Source organism: Stigmatopora argus, chromosome 3 (assembly GCF_051989625.1).
Source record: "Stigmatopora argus isolate UIUO_Sarg chromosome 3, RoL_Sarg_1.0, whole genome shotgun sequence".
Taxonomy (NCBI): Eukaryota; Metazoa; Chordata; class Actinopteri; order Syngnathiformes; family Syngnathidae; genus Stigmatopora; species Stigmatopora argus.
The window spans coordinates 18,526,853-18,547,161 of NC_135389.1; the positions used below are offsets into that span (position 1 = coordinate 18,526,853).

The 20,309-nt window shown below is 40.6% G+C and overlaps 1 protein-coding gene and 1 long non-coding RNA gene across 3 annotated transcripts in view; one reads left to right on the top strand and one right to left on the bottom strand.

Moving 5' to 3' along the window:
- Positions 1–20,309, bottom strand: part of LOC144070883 (neural-cadherin-like) — a 107,687-nt gene that overhangs the window by 66,358 nt on the left and 21,020 nt on the right. The window contains exons 2-3 of the mRNA XM_077595393.1: positions 3,829–4,026; positions 58–283 (exon numbers count right to left, since the gene is read on the bottom strand). Coding sequence (XP_077451519.1) covers positions 58–283; positions 3,829–4,026 — 424 coding nt within the window. The remainder of the gene's footprint in view (positions 1–57; positions 284–3,828; positions 4,027–20,309) is intronic.
- The window catches only part of LOC144070886 (uncharacterized), a 41,434-nt gene continuing 23,663 nt past the window's right edge, over positions 2,539–20,309 (top strand). The window contains exons 1-3 of one of the 2 annotated variants that reach the window (XR_013299486.1): positions 2,539–2,632; positions 5,690–5,848; positions 17,851–18,435. This is a non-coding gene — a long non-coding RNA (uncharacterized LOC144070886). Of the gene's footprint in view, positions 2,633–5,689; positions 5,849–17,850; positions 18,436–20,309 lie in introns of those variants that run through there. The other variant, XR_013299487.1, reaches the window with a different exon arrangement.

Consider the following 20,309-nt stretch of genomic DNA (forward strand, 5'->3'; position numbering starts at 1 on the left):
ACGGTTTCTTGCGTGCTTTGGCCATAATGTATTCCTGTTCACACACGATGTACTCACGGCTGTCCTTCAGGCGTGTTCTCGGGTATGGAGATGGAGTAGCTGGTGTTGGCGAATTGCGGGGGTCGCGGCCCCGCCACCACTGAGAGCACGGCGGGCGAGCTGCGTCCGCCCAAGCCGTCCACGGCCACCATGCTTAACAAGTATTCTCTGTCTTTCATGAGCGCTTGCTCCGTGGTGGCCACCCGGCCCGTCTTCTTGTCCACCGCAAAGCATCCGTCGCCGCCTACGAGTTGACACACATCACAACAGTTGCCTGGTACACTGAGGTCCATTTTTTGAAAGTAATTGCTCTATAAATATACCGACAGACCATATACTGTACAAATTCGTGCAGTCATGCAGTCACTATCAAAACGTCCAATGTGCTGTAGAAGTGTGTTATGTTACAGGAGTCTCAAAACTAAAGCGGTAATCTCCTGACTAGATTGAGCCGCAATCTTTCGTTCTTTTCTGTGTGAAATAAACCCAAAATGGGACAGTTTCAATCCCATTTCACTGTTGGCCTGTAAGGCAGAATCAGCCACTAAGTAAATTATTCATGTTGTTATGATAAAAAAAATGTTTTACTGAAGACTGCTTTGACCAAGTGACAAATGACATGTTGCCTAAGAACAGTTGTCAATGCCAGTTTGGATATTTTCACATGAATAGTTATTAGTTTTTCAAAAGCTATGCTTCTTTGTAGAGTCGAAGGGCAAAACATTTACATATTTATGATTAAAAAATCCTATGTTTGCAGCCCATGGACACTTCCGTGTAAATTTTTCTCTCTCTCTTTTCCTCGAATTTACTCACTTGCGTCATGTTTTGCTGATTGCGAAAAATCTTCTCCGGAATATTTTTCTTCCAGACTTGCCTCCTCCTCTGTTCCACTTTCAATTTCGTATTCCCACTCATCGCACGTTAAAATCAACGAGTCTCGACTACTGTTTTCCATTGAGTAGTATGCCCTCCACCGGAATACTTACCACAAGGGTGTCAGACTCCGGTTGGTTCGCGGGCCGCTTTAACATCAACTTGATTTCACATGGGCCGGACCATTTTAGATATAATATTTAGATTTTTTTTATAAATGGATTAAAAGAACTGGATTAAAATCCCTGAATATTCAGTTTTTTATAGATCTAAAACAATGTTTATTTTAGCTTTTTTTATATATTTTTAGATTTTACAAAATGATTTTTGAACTGAAAATACAGAAAAAATGGATTAAAAAATGACAATTATTGATTTAAAAGGGGGAAAATCAGGAAATTTAATATACATCTATACTCTTCATTTTAATTTGATCCTAAAACAGAAAGTCGGCACTTATGATTTACTTTCCCAGGCCATACAAAATGATGTGGCAGGCCAGATTTGGCCCCCGGGCCGCCACTTTGACACATGTGACTTACCAAAATTAAATGTAAAATTTCAACAGTTATGGATCTGTGTGAGTCTTATTTTGAATACTCTGACAAAATTCTATTGTGTAATCGGTGTGCAAAAAGTCATGGTAGCTTTAAAAATAACGATCACAATGTATGACAGCTAATGGGTTAATATACTTTTTATGTCATTATTACAGTATTTTTTTTTCATAGTTGTACAAAATCTTTGACTCCCACTTGTGTAATTTTTTTGAAGCCCTAAGCGAAGAATTAACCCACAAAGCAGGCAAAATCGTACATTTTTGGCAAGCCAAGCACAGAAAGTACGCCAGCAATGAGCTATTTGTTATGTGAAACTTAGCAATCTTAACAATAGCAATCTCTTACTTTTGCCATTGTATATTCGGGAGAAACAATTGACGGCAACAACGTGAGTCAATAACAACACAGGTGAAGATAAATCATTTCAAACTGCTAAGTGGACAGTTTTGTCCACAATAGAATGGAGACAGCTTTCCCATTACTCAAACATGGTGAAGATAGATTTTTTTTTGAAGCGCCTTGCTTTGAACGCGGTCCAAATTTTGCGAGTATTTCTCAGTAGTTCTGTTCCAGAAGCGTGGGTCTCTTGGCAATTCCACTTGAGCCTTGCATCGGGGGAGCCGTGCAATGGACTAATGTAAGTCAGAGCAAAGTCTGCGGTGTTTTGTTAAATCCCATCGGAAATGTTACCACATCCCTCCCTCTAACATGCCAACAAACCGCTATCCCAGGGGTGTCGAACTCGAAAACTTTGGATCGCGGGCCACATTAATGCGATAGATCTCATGCGGACCAGTTTATTTTTGGCTCAAAAAGTTAACTTACTTGCCACTTCAGTGCCATTGACTGCACTAAACGTCAATGGCACTGAAAGATGACAGGCAGTTTTAGTGAATTGAATATGTATTCATGTCAATAGCACGCAATGAGTTCATCTTCCGTCTTCTGTCACGTCTTGTTAGGGTTTTAGGTGGAGGTGTGTGTGTGTATGTTTGTGCTTTTCGCCTCTTGTGTCCCTCCGGGCTTCCCCTCCTCTTGCAACCAGCTGTGAGTGATTGCTAATCAGCCCTATTTAAACCCTGTGTTCTGGTATGTCTGGTTGTGGGAATATTACCTCTTGTAACTAGTGTTTTGTTTGGTCCTTCAGGGTCCTTCAAGTAAGTCATGTTTTTGCCTATTTGTCAGTGTGCGTCTCCACAAAATTAGGCCCATTTTGGTCCCTGTGTTTATTGTTTTTCGAGTGTTTTTGTATTAAAATCATAGGTTGTGCACTGCCTTTTTCTCTGCTTCTCGGATCCTGGGATCTGTTGTTGCTTCGCACCTGAGGCAGATGATGAGAGCCTGACTTGTTTGGTTTTTTTATTTAACTTCCATTTTAGGGTATTTAAAGATCACTTCTGGATCATTTTCATTGTTTAGGGCACATGTGTCAAAGTGGCGGCCTGGGGGCCAAATCTGGCCCGCCACATCATTTTGTGTGGCCCGGGAAAGTAAATCATGAGTGCCGACTTTCTGTTTTAGGATCAAATTAAAGTGAAGAGTATAGATGTATATTAAATTTCCTGATTTTCCCCCCTTTAAATCAATAATTGTAATTTTAATCCATTTTTTCTGTGTTTTTTAGCTCAAAAATCATTTTGTAAAATCTATAAATATATTTAAAAAAGCTAAAATAAACATTGTTTTAGATCTATAAAAAAAACTGAATATTCAGGGCTTTTAATCCAGTTCTTTTAATCCATTTATTTAAAAAAATTCTAAATATTATATCTAAAATGGTCCGGCCCACGTGAAATCATGTTGACGTTAAAGCGGCCCATGAACCAACCCGAGTCTGACACCCCTGGTTTAGGGACTCTCCGGGATGCTTCTTGTTCGTTCCTGCAGATTTTTAGGTATTCCCAGGTACCTATCAGGCAGACTAAACACGCGGGCCAGATCGGACTCATTAGCGGCCCAATTCCAGCCCACGGGCTGCACGTTTTACAGCCCTCCTTTATCCCCCCCTCCATCACCGGGAGGTTCTCCATCTTTGGCAGATTTCCAACGCGGTCTGCATTCATGTGTAAAAGAACAGACGCGGGGAAGTACGCTGAGCAAACGGACAAAAGGGCAAAGGCCAGTCGCTGTTGGTTCCGTGGAACGAGATAGCGGCTAGATGTGACAGCGACGGGCAAAACTAATAGATGCTTTCACGGAGCAGGGATGCATGAATGAAATGTGTGAACGCCCGCAGAGTGTCTGTGCCGACACAGATTCCATCCCATGCTTGTGCGTCACACGCTAAACGTAGCCTAATTCAGCCCACGCCTCATTTAAAAGCATGAGTACGAACGAGCAGGCTAGATCTTACCGTCAACCAAAAAATATTCCACTTCCCCGCTCGGGCCCTCGTCCCCGTCCAAGGCCCGCAGCTGGTAGACGAAAGTCCCCGCGGTGGCGTCGGGCGACACGCCGGCCTGGTAGGGGAAAGGCTTCATGTTCCACTCGGGGACGTTGTCGTTGACGTCGGTGATCGTCAGCTTCACCTTATTCAGGTACCAGTCGGGGCCTGGGGTGGGAAGGGTAGATAGTGACGACGTTGTAGCTACTCAAAGTGACAGCTGTCATGTAAGTGTGTGTGTGTGGAGGTGAGGCCGGCCGGAGCCAGCAGAATCTGGAGCACAGGCTTACAGTCAGCCATCTAGGGTGCATAATTGATCGTGACAGACACATCCCTCCAAAAGATTTGGCCAATTCTTTTATTTTTAGACTGAAAGCATTGAGTTTGATGCCAAAAGATACATTTGAGGAGAGAGACACCATTTCTGCTTTTAATCTGTGCTTATTTGGATTCATCCACAATTGAATGTATTATTTGGAAAGAAACACAGCAATCTATTGGAACGGATATATTTTGTATATGTATTTCAAATAGATTGAGATGAGATGACCCGAACAGAAGTGTGGATTAACGTATTAATATGATAGAAGTAGACTTGGTCTTAAAACAAATGCAAGTACACATAATTTTTAGGCTTTTTCATGAATAGTCTTCCAATAGAGATGTCTAACATAAGCTCGCAGTAAAAATGGTGCTATTTCTCAAATTAGCCATTAATGTCATACCTAAGTGGTTGTCAGGGTTACAACAGAAAGAAGTGCACACTTTCTTCTGCTGGCCTAACACTTGCTGCTAATGTCAGAGCTGCAACAAAGGCTACTGGATGATAACGTTAGCGTTTGACGGCTCTAGATGAGAACTATTGAGCAGAGATAAACACAAAGCCAGATCTCACAAAGAGTATCTACTGTTGCAAATGGGATTCTATTGTAAGTCTACGTGTGTTTAAGTCTATACTTTTGCTGTCCTCATTTGTTATTGTGGCTATTGGCTATATGTTTTTCTTTCTTTTGCAAAACATACAATTTTTGGAAATTGCCTGACACTCCTCACCTTGGGATTGGACGAGATAAGTTTCAGCTATTTGCCATTTTTGGCACTCAAATGTGATTTATACAGCTGTCAGCCCTCCCGGTTCAAAATTAATTGGACGTCTAACACCGTCAATGGCAGGGAATTACCGACTACAAACATGTAGGATTGAAAACAGATCCCAAAATAAGACATAATTCTTATTTTGTAATGTTTTTTTCAGAATTGTTTTGTGGATTGCAACATTTAATTTCAAAAAGCATACTCTGTAGGGTTTAAGTTTGGAGATCGACTTGCGCTGACTTACTCCATCGCTTTTATTTACTATTCAAGTCAAGTAAGGAAACACAATGTATGACTCGTTTTTTTTCCCCTTACTGTTGCCTTATTGATTTTATCTTGTATTTTTAATATCAACCTGCCCAAGGGACTAAAGATGGAAACTAGCCATTGGCTATAATCTTGCATATTTACATGTATATTGTCACTCATTCGTGTTGTCCCTTTCTTAAATAAATCACACTCATTAATTTCAAAGTAAATTTGATACCCTCTGCCCTGTTTTATCAAGTACAACTTTGTTTTAACCTTGTCAAGAATGGCTCCTGCATATTTTACTTGTTTTATTGAGGAATAGGTAAGGTAACAATAGAGCCACAAAAGTGCAGAGACAATTTTTTTTTCCTGGCAAAAAATCTACTTCCATTTTCCATTAAGACTCCCGGGATCCAAGGAGACGGCGCGTCAGCCACTGTCTCCTCTAGCAAATCTTTGAGAAGTTGTTTTTATCCTCCCGCAGGGGCTCAGGACGTCGCCTGGTGGCTGCAGGCATTTGCTTCCCAGTTCGCTTCCTAACCACAGCCACTAAGACGATTGATTCCCACAATCCAATTACCAAGTGGTGTGCGATGTTTGACTGTGGCAGTCACATTGAATTGGAGCGTACACTAAGTCTCAGGTATTGTGATATTACAATTTTATCATTTCAGGAACAATGATTTTCGTATCACATATGGGTAGAACTTTGCTTTGAAATGGTTCAGTGTGAGCCATGAATTTCCATACTGCAAAATGTTTTTTGCGTCCAATCCATTTGAATTGGAAAGCTGCCATACTAACGTACTATGTCCAAATGGATTTGACGTCTGTCATCAACGGTGATTGTACCTTTTTAAAGTGGTGTAATGGTAATAAAAGTGGAGCAATCATTGTGAGAAAAGCCACTGTTTTTAAAACAAATGCATATTAGCCGTCATGACGTGTCAATGCGGTGGGAGGAAATGTCAGATGAATTGCCAAATAGTTCAGTTGGCAGCCATCTGAGATTTCCACCCACAAAAAAAGCCCCCCTGCCGTGACACGCAAACACATTGATATGAAAACAGTGATGCTGCCTGAATCAATCAAGTCTTGCTGCCAGACAAAGACAGAAACCCAGACATACCCAGTTTTATCCATCTACAAACATTAAAGTAATCCCACTATACAAGCATTCACCTGAATGTAGTCAAAAGGCTACATTTAAGACTTTTAAATCCATGTCAAAAGTAGCAGCAGATTGACTCACTCCACTAAACAAGGGATGACCGAATAGGTGTGCTTTCCTAAAATAACATTGTTGGTTCAGGTATTTATTAAAATATATTAAGTGTTCAGACAACTGAATTTACATTTAACCAATATTTACTTAAAGCATCGGAATACGACACATATACATAAAATGAGTATGAACCCAAAAAAAAAAAATTTAGAAGAAAAAATAATAATCCTAAAAGCTACTATTTAAAAAGTTATCTTTTTAAAAATAAATTGTAACAAGTAGTAACCCTCCCAAACAAAAACGGAGGAATTTGATAAAAAAAATTCTCAGAATAAATTTTTGTAATGCTACTTTTTAAATTAGAATTGTTGATTTTCTTTTTTTTTTTAAAGAAAGTCTGCTTATTCCATCACGGTCAATAGCACCCAGTGAGTTAAAAGAAAGAACTATGATTTCTTTGTTGATGAACGAGGCTGCTTAACGCAAAAATCTTTAATCGCTGCCGTTATTCATCATGCGGCTGGTTCCGTTTTACCAAGCAGGATGATCAGGCTTAAATTGCGCTAACCACCCTTGTCGACATTTAGGCGATAGCATCTGAACATTGATTAGTTTCTCCGCGACCGTGTAACGCTGGCAATTTATCTGAAAAGGAAGTATCGTCAGGATCCGCGCCAGAACTTTTCTCACGACGGAGCAACTTTAAAGCCGAGGCAAGCAGATAGATTAATTCTTTTTCCGCTTGCTTCTTTCTCCTCTGGTATTATCCCTCTAACAATCCTTTTAGAAGCTGTCACACGCTGCGCACTATTATGCTAGTGTTGTGAACTCTGCAGTTTGGAACGTCTTGTAGTTCTGATCAAAGTGCATTTTCAATGTAAAGCGCGTTCAAAAGAATGACTGGGTTACTTTAACAGTCATTTTCTGTGTATTACAGATTACACATATCCTTTTTTTACTCTAACACAGGTTAACAACATTTGGTGTTGGAGGATACTAATTTCGCATTTTCCTCGTTAACTCAATTATGCGCTGAATTGGATTGGATTGGATAACTTTATTCATCCCGTATTCGGGAAATTTCGTTGTCGCAGTAGCAAGAGGGTGAGGATGCAGAAATAGGAAAGGCATTTTAGACCTAAATAGTTAGGTAATAAGTAAGTTGATAAATAAATACATGAATAAATATATAAATAAATAAGCGTATAGCTGATATATATATATATATATATATATATATATATATATATATATATATATATATATATATATACATATATATAGCTGTACATGCATGCATACGGTAGGTCTTAACACTCAGCCATTTGTTTTGTTAAAGAGCCTGACAGCTGATGCGAGGTAAGATCTGCGGAAGCGCTCCTTCCTGCAATGAGGGTGCAGCAGTCTATTGCTGAAAGAGATTCGGAGGGACTCCACAGACTCATGCAGGGGGTGGGAGGTGCTGTCCAAGATGGACATCATCCTCGTCAGCATCCTCCGCTCTCCCACTTCCTCCACAGAGTCCAAAGGACAGCCCAGAACAGAGCTGGCCCTCCTGACCAGCTTATTCAGCCTGTTCCTGTACCTCTCCGTGCTCCCACATCCCCAACAGACCACTGAATTAATGACCAGCCAATCGCAGGGCACCAGATTACAGACAACCATTCACACTTTTTCCTATAATTTTTTTTTGGGGCATATAATTAGCCTAGCGTGCATGGTTTTGGGATCTGGGAGTCAACCATATTACCCCAGAGAAAACCCATGTAGGTTCGGGGACAACATGCAAGACCTGAATTTGGTATTGAACCTACGATCTCAGAACTGTGAGACCGTCACGCTAAGAACAATCATAATAATAAATGGATATCACATCCGCACAAGCATTCACCTGAAAGTCTCTTTCAATAACACAGTCATGATTTTACAAGACTTCTAATTAGCCTTTTATACACACTAATCAGAGCCAAGGCTGATAATTAAAGCCTATCGGTTCGGGAATGATAATGAAGACTATATGGATAGATACGATATGATATCATATGAGGGCACGGCAATAAACCCTTGACCGAGTTCACTCCTAATCTGCTATGTTGCACAGCAGGTGCGCGACCCAAGACGGGATACAAAAGATGGGATCAAATGACGGAAAATGAAAAAAGGCTTGGCTGGATTTCTTTTAAGTCAAGTGCGCCTTTTTAGTCCTGGGGCTCAGTGTGATAAAAGACTGCACTGTACGCAGCAAATCTACGAGCAGAACAGCCTTTTCTGGAATAACGAGGTCTTCTAAAAAAGATAGGTTTACGTTTTTTGTTGTTGAGCCTCTCCTCGGGTAGTCGCTATATAAAGCCGCTAAGTGGAAGAAAGGGAAAAGTTGTCCGAAGCGCTTATATGCGCAAACTGTCATCACAAGCGGCGTACGCAAACACTGCCCGCAGTGCTAAAAGGACTTGCGCCGTGTGTGGGATGAAAAGTAAACAGTTAAGCCAGAGGATCATGGATACACAACACGCACAATACCCACAGAGAGAACAGCACACAAGAATAAGTCATATCAGCGAGCTGTTACGGATCCCTTGATTCTTCCGTACCCGACAGGGATGGATTGAAATCGACAAATATTTGCACGGAATTAAAAAAAATGTGCGTCCGCAAGCAAATAAATGGCAACGGCCCAAGTGAGACAAAGAAATTCAGGGGTGCCGTGAGTGGAAGGTTTAATATCACTCCGGCGGGGGGTAATATTTTCTATCAATAAGCCTTCCCGCACACGTACGCAACGCGTTTCACTCGGGGAATCGCTGAGCTGGAAGCAAAAGTGTGAAGATGACAGCTTGAGATGGAAGTGAGCGCGTTGACTTGCTGCAGCGTACACTTGACGGCAGCCATTGCTGAGACAAAAGAGACTGCACTCATTGCACTGCACTCGATTCGTCGGCTCAGCCAACCACGACAAATCAATTAACTGAAGTTTTTACTTACCCAGAAATTTCCAAAACCCATTTCTGGGACCTCTACTTACGAAATCAATTATATTGTAGTTCCAGAAAGGGTTTCGTAACTGAAATTTTTCGTAAGTAGAGACACATTTTACATGTAAAAGCTTCAATCTGTTCCAATACTACCACCTAAACCAGTGGTTTAGCGTGACCGGACTTTTGGTCGCCGGACTTTTGGTCGCCTGGACCCAAACAACCGGCGACCAAACGTCCGGCGACCAAACGGCCGAGTACCGTGGTTTAGGCAGCATGATAGGGGGTCCGATCCAGCAAGCAGGGGTGCTCTGCCTGACTTTGTAGCTCATTCATACTCATACCTGTCAACCTCGGACAATTGCTCCCCTTATTAATGATTGCAATTAACCTCATTAAGTGATTAAAAAATGCAATGCGACACATATTTACTGACATAGGGTGCACTTAAAAGTCTAAAATCCAAAGTGGACGGGGTGCCCAATCAGTATGCACTAAATTCATGATTCTGTAGATGTCGCTGTATGACGCTGACAGCTTGACTGTCTGGGTACATTGCTTGCTAACGCGCTATGTTTATATAGTGAAAAGGTGCTTACAGCATGACAATATTAGAAGTTGGCGATGACGTTTTCGTCTGCTACCAGTGCCCGAGAAAATCCAGATTAGAGCCGAAATGGGTAAAACGAGATCGGTTTTACCAAAAAACGTAAGTTAAAAAATTCTGTACAAAGGTTGTTATACGGCGTACACAATTTGAAATGATCAAAAAACGTATAAAATACGGGAAAAATTGCATACTGTACTTACAGAATTCTTTTTCAGGTCCTGGTTGAAAATGAATAGTTATTAATGGGTATGTTCATATGAATGGTTTTAGACCCATTTGGCAGAATTGTACATATTTCCCTAAAACTGACAGATACAAATATACCTATGGATATATAAAAAACGTTGCACAACTATTGCATTGCCAGGGATTCTGAGCTAGCACGTTTTTTTTTCTTTTTCCTCACTCTCACACACTGATTCAACATTAAGCTTTATAAACACGTATGCCCCAGTGGGCATTGTAGGTTAATTAAACACATGGCTTGACTTTACAGAAGCTGTTTGCTCAGTGTGTTACTTTTCTATAGCGTGGATTAAAAAAAAATGCACTATAAGCACGATAGATACCGACATTATGATAAATGCAATAATAAAAATCAAACAATATTCAAATCCAAAGTCTGAAGCTTTTTCTTCAGGGTGAGCAACGCAACATAGTCATAAAAGGACGAGCAAAGATTCAAGCACCTGTTTTTTTCTAAGTACAAGGTTAACATTTCAAAAATGAAATGGAAAAGAAAATGTATTTCAATGAATGCAATCTTCGAGTTGTTGTTTTTTTTCCTTTTAAATGCGGTGAGCAGACGTTAGAAAAGTTTGCTTTTTCAATATTTCATGACCCCAAGCGGGTTCCTTGTTATTACGTCGTTTCCTGTATTGTTTTGCTTTCGGAGCACACGAAATATACCAAATGAACAAACAACTCGGGTGCATTTTGTACCTTCATGTCAGCACGCAAGAGTTAAAATCAGATACTCACACTTCTTGCCGTGCCAGGATATTAAAGTTGAAATGACTAGAGTGCAGCAAACAGATGGTGTCACAGTAAAGATGACAAATAAAGGCAGCAAAAGCAGACACATACAGAAGTACAATGTCTTGTGATCTGTGGCCTGAGCCTGTCACGAAAACAATTCACAATTATTTGCTAGGAAATCTGCTCGAAATAGTGTTGATAGGGTTTTGGGGGTTCAACAAAATCAGCAAAAGCATTTGTGACTTTATAATAACCACAAAATGTCAAACTATAAAGTCAAACAATTACACATGGAATTAGGCAGATATATACGTATCTCATCTCATCTAATTTTCTGAACCACTTTATCCAGTCACAGGGGGTGCTGGAGCCTATCCCAGCTGACCCCAAGCCAAAAGCAGGGGAGTCCCTGAATCGGAGGACAGCCAATCACAGGGCACGAGAAGACAGACACCCATGCACACTTACACCCATATCTAGGGGCAATTTAGAGTGTTCAATCAGCCTACCATGCATGTCTTTGGAATGTGGGAGCAAACCGGAGTACCCGTAGAAAACCCACGCAAGCCCAGGGAGAACATGCAAACTCCACACAGGTGGACCAACCTGGATTTTAACCCATGGCTCCCACTGTGAAGCCACCCCGCTAACCACTAATCCGCCCGGCCACCGGGACGGAAATCAGTGCGATAAAATAAATGACAATTCCATCTTTAAACCTTCATCAACTACAAAGCAAAACACAAACTCAATGCTACCCCTGAGAATTTCCAAAATTCTCATTTATCTGAAATGAGGCACGCTAACAAAAATATTTGCATTTAACAAACCTTGAAGTTAAAACAATTTCCAAACATTTTAAAAAATCAAGTGCTATCCCAAGTGTCAAGTTATCACGCAAGCTTCCCCGAAAAGTGCATTCTACAGTAGTTCCGCAAGTTGACCTTTACGCGGATGTTTTTGGAATGTGGGAGGAGACCGGAGTACCCGGAGGAAACCGATACACGGTCGATTGGTCGCCGGTCGATTGGTCGCCGGTCTTTTGGTCGCCGATCTTTTGGTCGCTGGTCTTTTGGTCGCCCGGAAGGTAAGTGATAATTACTATTTAAATCGTTGCTCAAATTCCCTAAATACAAACTGAATTACTATTTAGTCATACTTAATGCCCTAGTAATTATTAGGCTAAAGAAAAGCTCCAAATTTCCCGGACTTTTATTGTTTTTTGTTGGATAACTTGTTAAGACCGTGACTGACGTAGCTTCTTAAAGGGACAACGCATGTACATACAAACTCTTATACACTCACACGTCGACTCAGTGAAACTGCTCATGGCCATTGTTGGCTTTTATTGATGCGTAGACCATGTTGTTTTACCTTGTTTTGTCGCCGGTCTTTTGGTCGTCGGTCTTTTGGTCGCCGGTCTTTTGGTCAGCCATTGTCGCGGTCGGGGCGACTAAAATACCGTGACCAAAAGGTCTGCGACCAAAAGACGGCAACCAAAAGACCGGCGACCAATCGACCACACACGAGGAAACCCACGAAGGCCCGGGGAGAACATGCAAATTAGACACAGATGGACATGGATGAACCCAGGATGTGAGGCCGACACGCTAACCACTCGCGCCACCGGGCCGCTATATATACTTATATGTAGTGGTATATTTAGTGGATTATAGCCATATTCATTAAAAAAAAAATATTTATCAAAGGTGTTAATTCAGTTGAGGTACTTCAATTTTTGTCGAGTAAATCATTCACCTTGAGCCTGCCTGTTGCAAGATGTCCGCCGATGAATCACACTTTAAGACACTTTGTATAATAGCTGTTTTTTACTTCCCATTACATATTTTCACCTGTTGCGTCAACCAATCAGCCTCCCCCTTCTCATCTTCAGCCAGTTTCTCATTGTCTTTGTCACCTCCGTGTCCCTCATTCTTGGCCCCAATTTTCCCAGTAGCTTTCCTCTGATACTTCAACTCTTTGTTGTTTTTGTTAGGGTTTCTAAAGTGGGTTTTTTGTTTTTTTGTTAGAATTTGCAGCCCTCCCTCCTATTTTTCCCCACTCCTCAATTCAGCCCTGCTCTTTCGCTCGCTTGCCGATCGTGAAAAAAGTGCTGGACCACTCCAGATTGATCCAGTCTGATGAAACATCTTTCAACAAAATGAGTGGCCATTAACACGTGAGGAGACAAAGAAATCAAAGAATTGATTTTTTTTTAACCCTCTCCCCTTCTATTTCATTGTACATTTGTTTTGAGGCTATTTCCAACCATTTCTGTCTTTTGTCTCATATTACACGAGTGTAGCAAATTTTATCGACTATCTGAAAATTCAACCAATCATTAGAGATTTTACTCCCCTTTTTTTAAACTGGTCAGATCGTTTTTATGCTAATCTAAGTTTAGACAAGCAAAGGCGGCGCAGAAAAATCTCAACATTTTTCCTAACACGGCAGCGTGATCAACTTCCCATCCACCTTCGCATAGATACCTTCCAGCTGAGTTATGATAACCTTAATTGGTTTATATAATGATATTCCAAGCTTGGAACTGCTAATTAGCCCCGTGAACCTTTGCATATTTTCAGAGTAATTTCAGTACCTTCATTTTTTATGATGCTCGTCATTAAAAAAAAATTCCTCATGTGCTGCACCTTATTTCCACATTTTCCCCCCATTTGATAGTGATAATCTCACCCTGATTTTTTTTTGAACAAAGAACAAAGTTGCTTTATGTTAGGGTCATTAGTCTCACATTTATTATATATTTGCATGCAATGAAGAACGCTTTGCTTTATTTAGGAAGAATATTAATCATTATATATAGTTGTGGTCAAAAGTTTACATACACTTGTGAAGAACAATGTCATGGCTCTCTTGAGTTTGCAGTTATTTCTACAACTCTATTTTTTCTCTGATAGAGTGATTGGAACAGATTCTTCTTTGTCACAAAAAACATTCATGAAGTTTGGTTATTTTATGACTTTATTATGGGTGAACAGAAAAAAGTGATCAAATCTGCTGAGTCAAAAATATACATACAGCAGTGTTAATATTTGGTAACATGTCCCTTGGCCATTTTCACTTCAATTAAGTGCTTTTGGTAGCCATCCACAAGCTTCTGGCAAGCTTTTGGTTGAATCTTGGACCACTCCTCTTGATAGAATTGGTGCAGTTCAATTTGATGGCTTTCTGACAGGGACTTAAGTCAGGACTTTGGGAAGGCCATTTGAAAACCTTAATTCTAGCCTGATTTAGCCATTCCATTACCACTTTTGATGTGTGTTTGGGGTCATTGTCCTGTTGGAACACCCAACTGCGCCCAAGACCCAATCTGATGACTATAGGTTATTTTGAAGAATTTGAAGGTAATCATCCTTCTTCATTATCCCATTTACTCTCTGTAAAGCACCAGTTCCATTGGCAGCAAAACAGCCCCACAGCCTAATACTACCACCACCGTGCTTGACGGTAGGCACGGTGTACTTGGGGTTAAAGGCCTCACCATTTCTCCTCCAAACATATTGCTGGGCATTGTGGCCAAACAGCTCGATTTTTGTTTCATCTGACCACAGAACTTTCCTCCGGAAGGTCTTATCTTTGTCCTTGTGATCAGCAGCAAACTTCAGTCGAGCCTTAAGGTGCCGCTTTTGGAGCAAAGGCTTCCTTCTTGCACGGCAGCCTCTCAGTCCATGGAGATGCAAAACACGCTTGACTGTGGACACTGACACCTGTGTTCCAGCAGCTTCTAATTCTTGGCAGATCTGCTTTTTGGTGATTCTCGGTTGAATCTTCACCCTCCTGACCAATTTTCTCTCAGCAGCAGGTGATAGCTTGCGTTTTCTTCCTGGCAGTGACAAAATAGTGCCATGCACTTTATACTCACAAACAATTGTTTGCACTGTTGCTCTTGGGACTTGCAGCTGCTTCGAAATGGCTCCAAGTGACTTTCCTGGCTTGTTCAAGTCGAGGATTTGCTTTTTCAGATCCATGCTGAGCTCCTTTGACTTTCCCATTGTAGCGTTTGTGGGCGTTTGCATCCAATGAGCTCTATTTAAATGGCCTCAGAGAAGTCACCAGCTATAGTCACTCATAATCACTCACAAGAAGTTAAGAGGCCATGCTATGGAGTTCATTTCACTGACGCAACTTTCTAAGTCACCAAAATTGCTCATTCGTGTTGCTGTATGTATATATTTGACCCAGCAGATTTGATCACTTTTTCTGTTAACCCATAATAAAGTCATAAAAGAACCAAACTTCATGAATGTGTTTTGAGAAACATCGACCTCTCACGCGGTCGCTCACACCGTAGATCCGGAGGACTCTCAATTGTTTTGACTTCGACTTCGCACCAGGTGTAAGGTGCAAGGGTGAACCTATCACTTTAACTCCACCAAAAAGTAAAAAATAAAAATGTGTTAGAACTCCGCAATGATTAACGGCGGTCAAAAGTAGGTCATTTTTGTTAGCCAGCCAATGCAGGAGTTCAAGCAGAACGCAATGCTATTGAGACAATTTCAAAATAATAAAGTAACGGAAATGTATTTACAATTTGGGCGGATTTTATAACTTGGGTCGCGTTTTCTTATGTTGGAACAGTAATTTGCATATCAAAGGTTTTTGTAACCTGATCCTTTCTAAAGTAGAGGTACCACTCTGTCTTATTTTTGAATCCAGATGGTGCAGGCCAAGTGAAATAGGAATCCTACAGGTAGAAAAGGAGCCATAGATCTTCTGTTTTACGGCTTTGTTTGATGCTTTTTATGAGCAGTTGGCATTAAAACCGGCCATCATTTTTCCACCTCGTGGGCACGTAGACAGAAAGCAGAGCAGTTAACTCGACCAAGACCTTCTTCATGACGCGCCCCGTTAAATGGAAAATGCGGAGAAAAAGGCACGCGGAATGTTTTGGTCGAGCGGTGTGAAAATGAGTTGTGTTTCCGTACCATTAACGGCGATGGATGGCCAATTTATTTTTTAATTTAAAATGTCATTTTCCCCATTTTTATTCAGGTAAAGGCAAAAAAAATCTGAAATAAACACATTTGTAACACTATTTTTTATTACTTCATCACATTTCTTAATAGTACGTGTCAGATAGGCCATATTTATTCAAGTAAAAATGAATTAAACAGAAAGGAACGGGTTTGTAACTTGAGTGTAAAGTTTGAAATAATCCAACCTGCTCAGCAAATCAGGCTCCTAAAATATGAATATGATTCTATACCTTTTGTCAGTTTTCTGCCTGTTTTGAGCACTTGATTGGCAGCTGAGCATAATTGATGCAAATATATGCAGTCGCGAAAGTGAAGATTTTTACATGTGCAGGCAGCTCCTGTATAAGGTTACGTTGATAGGAACATCTCATCAGTAGTCAATTGTTCCATCTTTTACAACTCTTTGCTATACATAATGAGATGTAATATTGAAGCATGCTTACTATTGTCAAATTTGTGGTCCAACAATGTACCTGCTAACTAAACAGACACTTGATGCTGAGATAATTAGCACTCAAGGATTCATACGGTACACTCACGCTCCACCAACTACGCCGCAGGACGCGGACGTGCCCAAGCAGAAAAATGCACTTTGTTCACACACATCTACATAAAGTTAGTCATTATTCGGCATATGAGTCATAGTTGGATCAAAATAATGGTTATGTGCGCTCGTGTGTGTTTGTGTGACTTGTATGTGGAATTTAGCTGTAGTTGGAAAGGATTGGACATCTGTCGGTGGCAGCCAATGAGTTGATAGGAAATATTTTCATTTTCTTCTAAATGTTTTTGAGGTGAAAAAAGGAGCGTCTTCCCATTTTTCATTTAATTTTGTTTGTTTCATCATTTAAAAATGATAACGCAGTGTTCTTTTGACTTTCTTAAATTTAATTTAATGGAGTCTGAATAAAAGAGGATTAAAAATATTTGTTCACTTCCATTTGTAAAATTGGTTTTGGGGAAAGAGTGACTTTTTAAGCGTATTCATTTATTGAATTTTTACAATTAAATTAGTAAATGTTTTCTAAGTCAGTTAGAATTTATTTTAGTGGAAATACATGACATGTCAGGAGTGGTTAGTCTGTTGGCCTCACAGTTCTAGGGTCGGGGGTTTGATCCTAGGTGGGTCCTCACTGTGTGGAGTTTGCATGTTATCCCTGGGCTTGCGTTGGTTTTCTCTGGGTACTCTGGTTTATTGCCACAACCCAGAAAACATGCATGCCATGCTAATAGTACGCCAAATTGTCCTTAGCGTAAATGGCTGTTTGTCTTCTTGTGCCCTGCGTTTTGCATGCCGCCGGTTCCGGGTGTCCACACCTGGTGCCCATAGTTAACTGGTATAGGCTCCAACACCCCGTGTGACCTCTGTGAGGATAAGGGGTTCGGAAAATGAATGAATACATGACATCGATGCCCAATCGTTTACTAGTGTGACCCACAAAAATGAGTTAGCGGGCCACATCTGGCCCTAGGGCTTCGAGTTTAACACCAGTGTTTTGCGACATCCACCAACACCGAACACGTACATGATTTAGTTTTCTGCAAATATTTCATTTGAACTGCAATTTGACCGAAACATCACTGATCTTTGTTTCTCCGTTTCCCCCCCTTTTTTTACATATTAACCTGGATTTATTGAAGTGGGCTAGCACTCTTATCTAAGATCCAAATCCCCTTATTCATGGCCCCGTAAAACAAGCCCCTGCGCCAAAGAAGCCAGACGCCTTATTGTCGGGGAAAAAAAGCAAACGGAGGAGCGCTTCCGACGCCCTTTCGGGCTGGAGCTCGCCCAGGGTCGGAGAAGGAAACATCGCTGGGAGAGATTCAGCGACGCTCCAAATAAATAACTTCTATTTCCCCCAGGGGCCGAGGCCAGGATTAAGTTGGATGTTTACCAAGAGAAGAGAGGAGAAGGAATGGCAGTTGAAATAGGAGTTGAGCTATCTTTCATTGGGAGGTGCCCTGCTCAAACAGGCTTTCATGCGCTCGTTTGTCTCTATCAGCAGCCATCTCTTAGTGTTAGCGCGGGGTGCCAAGCTATCTTTCTTCTCTTTCTGCCTTGGTGATGGAGGGCTAATTTCACTTTGTGGGCACTGTGACTCCAATGCTGAGTTTGGTGGACACAAGAAAAAGCTGCGGATTTTGTCACTTATTGAATCTGTGGGTGTGTTTTTTGCCTTGTGGAGCATGAGGATTTATGTCCATTTTTGGGGGCTTTTTTTTGTTAAATATGATTGACATCAACACAGTTTTAACACTACTTTTTTACTCAAAAATGCCATATTGGTCATATTTATTCAAGTAAACATGAAAAAAAATCACATTTATAATCTAAAATGGCAGATTGCTTATATTTATTCAGGTAACTATGAAAAAACACCACTGTACCCACACATTTCTGAATTTAAATGTCATATTTATTCAGGTATATATATGAAGAAAACCAAAATAAACATTTCTTTACTCCCACATTTCTTAATCCAATGACACATAACCCATTTTTATTCAAGTAAATATGAATAAAACAAAAACACATTTGTACCTCTACTTTAATAACTCATTTGAAATCTCCTATTGGTCAAATGTATTCATTTATTGAATTGAATTGAATGCCTTTATTGTCATTATACAAGAACAATGAGGGATTTAAAGCTTCATCTAAAAGCGCATACATAACACGTAGTCATAAAGAAAAAATATATACAATAAAAATTCATTTCTTAATAATTTAAACAAGTTCCCTCGAGAGCACAGGTGTCAAAGTGGCGGCCCGGAGGCCAAATCTGGGCCGCCGCATCATATTGTGTGGCCCGGGAAAGTAAATCATGAGTGCCGACCTTCTATTTTAGGATCAAATTAAAATGAGGAGTATAGATGTATATTATATTTCCTGATTTTACCCCTTTTAAATCAAAAATTGCAATGTTTTCATCCATGTTTTTCTTTGTGTTTTTAGTTCAAACATCATTATACAAAATCTAAAAATATATAAAAAGATTTTCTATTTTCCACTTTAATATGGAACCTAATGATTAAAAGAGATTTTCCCTTACTAAGGAAAAAAGCTCAAATAAAATATTTTTTTAGATCTATAAAAAAACGAATATTCAGGACTTTTGATCCAGTTCTTTTAATCAATTTATTAAAAAAAATATCTAAATATTATATCTAAAATGATCCGGCCCACATGAAATCGAGTTGACATTAATGCGGCCCGGGAACCAACCCGAGTCTGACACTAGAGGCTTAAAATATTCTGTTATCCACAGCATTTTTTCATTCAAGATCAGGTCTGCTCCAATGTCCCACCCAAACAAAACGCGCTAATAAAACACCCCTTGCACATGCCAAACATCCGCTCTGGCTGGAAGTAAAACTTTGGCGTAAAAACCCAATCACCCGCCATCACCTCTCCCGTCACCGAACAGCCCCCTAATGGCAAATAACGAGAAATTCTGTTCCACTGTCAAAAAGACCGAAAAAAATGTGCCACCCCGCCAGTCCACGTCGCTTAAATACGTCCAATTTTCCGAGGGAATTCCAACAGCAAACTTGGCTTCTAGTATCCCAGCAAGTTGGACACGGCACCCCGGCCAATGACAAAAGTGTCGGCGGTGTCAGCTGGATCCAAAATCTTCCACAGAGTCATCTTCTTCACTGGAGTGTGAAATGATTTTAGCTCCCTGCTCATTATGGGATTTTAGAATGCATTATAGTTCAAGCTTTTATGGTGTGCCGCAGCATTAATTCAATTTGCCCAACTCACGCTTTGGTATTATCACGCTCGGTTCACGCTATGGGGGAGGAAGCCGCTGAGCCTTATCTCCAAAGGATAGAAACTACACTACCCAGCTCAATCAGGAGCTCTTCTAACCATCAAACAACATTCCTGTGACGGACTCCATCTCTCTCTTCATTTCCGTCCCGGCCCGTGATTGATGGGGTTTGTCCCGCCAGCCCTTTCGATATCTTTTCATACAAACAGACAGATGCGCGATTTTTTTCTGACTCACACCGGGCTGAGAAGAAGCCACGAAAGTTTAATAGGAAAGCGCCGTGAATCAGAACATTGCGACGTGGGGGAAGCGGTGGGAGCACCCGATTTTTAAAGGTGCCTTGAACTCAAAGTCCAATCAATTGTTGGATTGGGTAAAAGTGAGGGCTGTTGTGAACAACCCTGACAAATTTGGATTAAATACAAATAATAATAGTTATATGAAATCATTTTTTAAGGTGGTCCGGTGTTAAAGTGGACAGCATGTCCGGCTTACACTTCTGAGATCGAGGTTTGAAAGCTAAATGGTTTTTAATCTTAGCAATTT